This window comes from Alosa sapidissima, chromosome 10, assembly GCF_018492685.1.
Source record: "Alosa sapidissima isolate fAloSap1 chromosome 10, fAloSap1.pri, whole genome shotgun sequence".
NCBI classification, from domain to species: domain Eukaryota; kingdom Metazoa; phylum Chordata; class Actinopteri; order Clupeiformes; family Clupeidae; genus Alosa; species Alosa sapidissima.
Window position 1 is genome coordinate 30,654,612 of NC_055966.1, and position 5,155 is coordinate 30,659,766.

A 5,155-nucleotide genomic window follows, 5' to 3' on the forward strand; every position below is an offset into this window, starting at 1 on the left:
CTCTCTGTCTATTTCTCTAACTTTTTGGTCTATCTCTCTCTCTCTCTCTCTCTCTCTCTCTCTGAGCGCATGTGCGAGCGAGTGGGCGGAGTGCTGCGAGTGAGACGCGTGAGTGTGGCCGCTGTGCCTTTTTTCACTGTTTTCTCTACCTCTACTTACTTTTATATTTTTTTTCTTTGTTTGGGTGGTTTGGTTTGGGTTTAAGGTTAAGGTTGGGTGGTTTGGTTTGGGTTTAAGGTTTAGGTTGGGTGGGTTGCTGTTAGTAGTTCGCTCCGTTTGCTACTTATACCGAGGCGTCTGCCCCCACCTGGGAGCATGGCGGCCTTAGGTACAGGAGTGTTTGGGTCCTTAACACGGCGACATGCCATTAAAATAACAGCTAATGCCAGCGTTGAAGAATGTAGCTTGGCTGTTGGTGAGATGGTCGGTCACGACAAAATCCTCTCCGCGGCTCGTATGAACCGGGCTGTTGTTTTGTTTCTCGAGACGGTAGAGTTGGCAAATGATGTGATTGAAAGGGGAGTAGTAATTGATGGTGTTTTCACCCCAGTGCTACCTTTATCATCACCCTCTAAAAAAGTATTTATTTCAAACATTCCGCCCTTTATCAAAGATGAAATCCTAATTGAATCTCTTTCCCGTCATGGCAAATTAGTATCACCGATAAGGAAGATAGCGATTTCAAGTAGCAATCCACTCCTTAAGCATATTGTGTCGTTCAGACGTCAGGTGCATATGATTTTAAAGGATAATAAGGATATAGATTTTACTCTGAATGTGCCCTTAGAGGGTTTTCATTATTTGGTGTATGTGTCCTCCTGTCAAATGAAGTGCTTTGGGTGCGGCCAGGTTGGCCACCTAGTGCGGGCTTGCCCAAACGGTACAGACACTCCCGCTGAAGGCGAGGGTGAATCCAATAATGAACAGCCCCCCAGTATTAATGTTCCCAATGGTGAGGGTGCAGAAGCTAGTGGTGTTCAGGCAGAGGGAGGGGAGGAAGGTTCCTCAGCCGAGGTGAGCCTCCCGTGTGGGCCTACCCTTGCGGAGCTAGCAGGGGAAGATGCATCCCAGGCTGAACCCGACACCCAGGCTGAACCCGAAAGCGTAGATTTTTCCCAGAATAGCGTAGCAGGGGAAGATGATCTGACAGATGGGATTGATTCAGATGACGAAGGTTCTGAAATGGAAGCTGAGGTTGAACCTGTTTTTAAAATGCCCCAAAAAGGTCAAAAGCGAACACAAATGGATGAGACCGTGAAGGCAAAAAAGAAACATGCGCGAGGCCAAAATAAACCCGCTTCGGTAGAAAGTGATTCTGACTGTAGTGTGGATTGTAGTTTGCGCATGAGTGGTTACCCTACTCAAGAATACACTGTGCAGGACATTAAAAATTTTCTGAAAGAAACGAAGCATGTTAGAAATGTTCAGATCGACAGCTTTTTCCCTGATATTGAACAATTCATGGCCAGAACAAAGCAGTTCATTTCTGACGGGCTTTTTTCTAACCCTGAGGTCTACCGTTTAACCAAGTTCCTCACTAAGTTAAATACACTTTTGGGTAAGGACGGTAAATCAAAGAAGGCAGCACGTCCCAAGTAAGCAGAATGATGTGTTTAATCATGCAACTTTTTTTTCTTTTTCTTTTTCATTTGTTTTTGACCATGGGTGATTTTCGTGTAGCTTCCCTAAATATTAATGGGGCTAGGGATCCCTTGAAAAGAGCCCAGTTTCGACTCCTGTCAAGTATTAAGCGTCTAGACGTCGTGCTCTTGCAAGAGACGCACAGTGATGCAAGGAACGCGACTGATTGGGCTCTAGAGTGGGAGGGTCTTTCTCTTTTGAGTCACAACTCCAACGTTAGTGGGGGAGTCGCATGTCTTTTTTCAAAGAGCTTTACTCCCATTTCGTATGAAGTGGTGGAAGTTATAGAGGGAAGATTGCTAAAAGTTAGAGCTGTCTTTGAGGATCATGTTTTTGTTTTTGTTTGTGTGTATGCACCAACTACAGCAGCAGAAAGAGTGGCATTTTTAGAAACATTGTCTACTGTTATAGCTGGATGCAATAGTGATGAATATTTGTTTATTGGGGGGGATTTTAACTGCACAGAGCAGGACATGGACAGGAATCATGTTGAGCCGCATATGCTTTCACGCAGAAAGCTTAGTCAATGTATGCAGACACATGACCTAAGTGATGTGTGGAGGAATTTTCACATGGATCAAAGACAATATACTTGGACTCATGTCCATAGTAATATGATTTCCTTAGCAAGGCTTGACAGGTTTTACTGCTTTAAACATCATCTTAATATTTTTAAGAACTGTGCTATTACTCCTGTAAGCTTTTCAGATCATAGTTTGGTTGTGTGCAGTGGGTTCCTGAGCTCAGTGAAGCCAAAGAGTGCTTATTGGCATTTTAATACCACTTTAACCCATGATAAGGAATTTAGAGATGTTTTTAAAGCTTTCTGGGATGGTTTTTGTGAATGCAAGACATCTTTTATCTCCTTACAACAGTGGTGGGATTTTGGCAAATTACAAATCCAACAACTGTGCAAACAGTACACTCGAAATATCACAAGTGACAGAACCCGGTCAATTGAAATGTTGGAAGCAGAGTTAGTAGAAATTCAGAATTTGGCTTACTCTACTGGGGATCATGATGACATTGACAATTTGGCAACCAAGAAGGGCGCCTTAGCTGAGCTGCTAGGTGTTAATGCACAAGGAGCGTTGGTCCGTTCACGTTTTCAGTGTGTGGATCAGATGGATGTGCCTTCAAAGTTTTTCTTTAGCTTGGAGAAGAAAAATGGCCAGAGGAAATGTATTCATTCTTTGCAATCTGAGTCTGGAACACTTTTGACCAGTGTGCATGATATTCGAAATAGAGCTGCACAGTTCTATAAAGATCTATACGGGAGCGAACTAAGCGGTGTACAGGCTGACAGTGTGTTCTTGAGGGGATTGCCTCAGGTTTCAGAGGAATCCTTGGCTGAACTTGATTCCGCTCTGACGTTGGAGGAACTGGAGAGGGCCCTTCAAGGTATGGAGTGTGGCAAGGCCCCTGGCCTGGATGGAATCCCCATAGACTTTTATAAGTCTTTTTGGTCTGAGGTGGGGGAGGATTTGCTTGCAGTGCTTAACGACAGTCTTGCTAAAGGACTTCTGCCCGTGAGCTGTCGTAGGGCAGTCCTCACGCTTCTACCTAAAAAGGGTGATCTCACTGATATAAAGTGCTGGAGACCCGTGTCGCTCCTGTGTAGTGACTATAAATTGTTGTCCAAAGCACTGGCTAACAGATTATGCAGGGTGATAGATCAGGTCATCCATCCGGACCAAACATACTGTATTCCCAGTAGATCCATTTTTGATAATGTTTCTTTAGTCCGTGATGTCATAGACATGGCTAAAATTTTGGGGCTTGATGTGGGTTTGGTCTCTTTAGACCAAGAGAAAGCTTTTGATAGGGTGGAGCACAGCTATCTTTGGGACGCGTTATATGCCTTTGGATTCAGTGAAGGCTTTATTCAGAAGGTCAGGGTTCTGTACAATGGTGTGGAGAGTGTTCTCAAAGTCAATGGTGGTTTAGGTGCTCCTTTTAAAGTTGGCAGAGGGGTAAGGCAAGGCTGCCCTTTGTCTGGTATGCTATACTCTTTAGCAATAGAGCCTCTTTTGCAGCAAATAAGACTAACGTTGAAGGGTGTGTCTGTGCCTGGATGTAATGTACCTCTTCGGTTGTCAGCCTATGCTGATGACATAGTTCTTCTTATTAGTGGGGGAAGGGATATAAAGATGGTTGTTGACATTCTTAAGGAGTTTGAGTTACTCTCATCGGCCAAAGTTAATTGGTCAAAAAGTGAGGCTCTATTGCTAGGTCAATGGGTGGAGGGAGTGCCCAGTCTCCCAGATCATTTGAACTGGAGGAAAGATGGTTTCAAGTATTTGGGTGTTTTTCTGGGGAATGATAAAATTATGGAGAAGAATTGGGAGGGGGCAGTTGAGCGGGTTAATGGAAGGCTTGAAAGATGGAAGTGGCTATTGTCAAAAATGTCATACAGGGGGCGGGTACTTATCATTAACAATCTGGTAGCATCGTCCTTCTGGCATAGACTATCCTGCGTAGACCCTCCACCTGACCTGTTGCAAAAAATTCAGTCTGTTTTGGGGAATTTTTTTTGGGATGGGCTGCATTGGGTACCTCAATCTGTTCTATTTTTGCCTAAGGATGAGGGGGGGCAGGGCCTCATACACTTGCATAGTAGGACTGCAGCTTTTAGACTGCAGTTTGTAAAAAGGCTCTTGACAGGGCCTACAAATGTTGCATGGAAGTGTTTGAGCTGTGCAATACTGAAAATGGGTGGGAATTTGGGGTTGGACAAATCCTTGTTTTTGATGAGACCAGATGCAATGGTGTTTTCAAATCTGCCACCATTTTATCGTAGTTGCTTGAAAGTTTGGGCCTTGTTTAATGTCAAAAGGTTTGGTTCTGCAGTCTCCTTATATTGGCTCCTGAGAGAGCCTGTGGTTGGAGGTGCACGTCTGGATATCTCCTCAACCAATTTCCCTTCGCTTCAGAAGATGCTGTGTGGTGCCAAGATTGTCACTTTGAAAGATGTAGTTGACCGGACAGGGCCACACTTTGGGAATAGGAGGGGGCTTGCTGATTCCATGGGACTGAGATCACTTCGGGTTGTGTCGCAGCTCCTGGAAAAATGGCGTGCTGCCTGCACCTTGGATGAACTTAAGCTACTTGTGGACTATTGTTCAGGGGTGTGTCATCCTGACCAACTGGACCCTTTTCCTAGGCTGGTAATGGCACCCAATTTGGATGGGTGTACAGGTCCACTTTTAACATCTAGGAGCCCAAACACTATGTTGCTGGATATGGTCACGGGGAAACAGCTGTACCATGCCTGTGTAAAGGTGTTTAATAGGAAAGGTTTAGAGAGCAGGGCTGACACACCTTGGAGCGCTGCTCTCAAACTGAATAGTGGGGTGAGGCCTGAATGGAGAGCACTGTACAAACCACCATTGGCTAAGAGAGTGGGTGACTTACAGTGGAGAATTCTTCATGGAGCAGTTGCTGTCAATGCTTTTGTTTCAGTGATAAACACAAATGCTAGTCAGGAATGTCCTTTCTGTTATCAAAGGGAAAC

At 44.7% G+C, this 5,155-nt stretch overlaps 1 protein-coding gene across 1 annotated transcript in view; it reads left to right on the forward strand.

Moving 5' to 3' along the window:
* LOC121720024 (cell adhesion molecule 4-like) overlaps positions 1-5,155 on the forward strand; it is a 24,776-nt gene that overhangs the window by 19,173 nt on the left and 448 nt on the right. The window contains exons 7-8 of the mRNA XM_042105858.1: positions 965-1,104; positions 2,973-3,170. Of these exons, the coding sequence (XP_041961792.1) occupies positions 965-1,104; positions 2,973-3,170 (338 nt within the window). The remainder of the gene's footprint in view (positions 1-964; positions 1,105-2,972; positions 3,171-5,155) is intronic.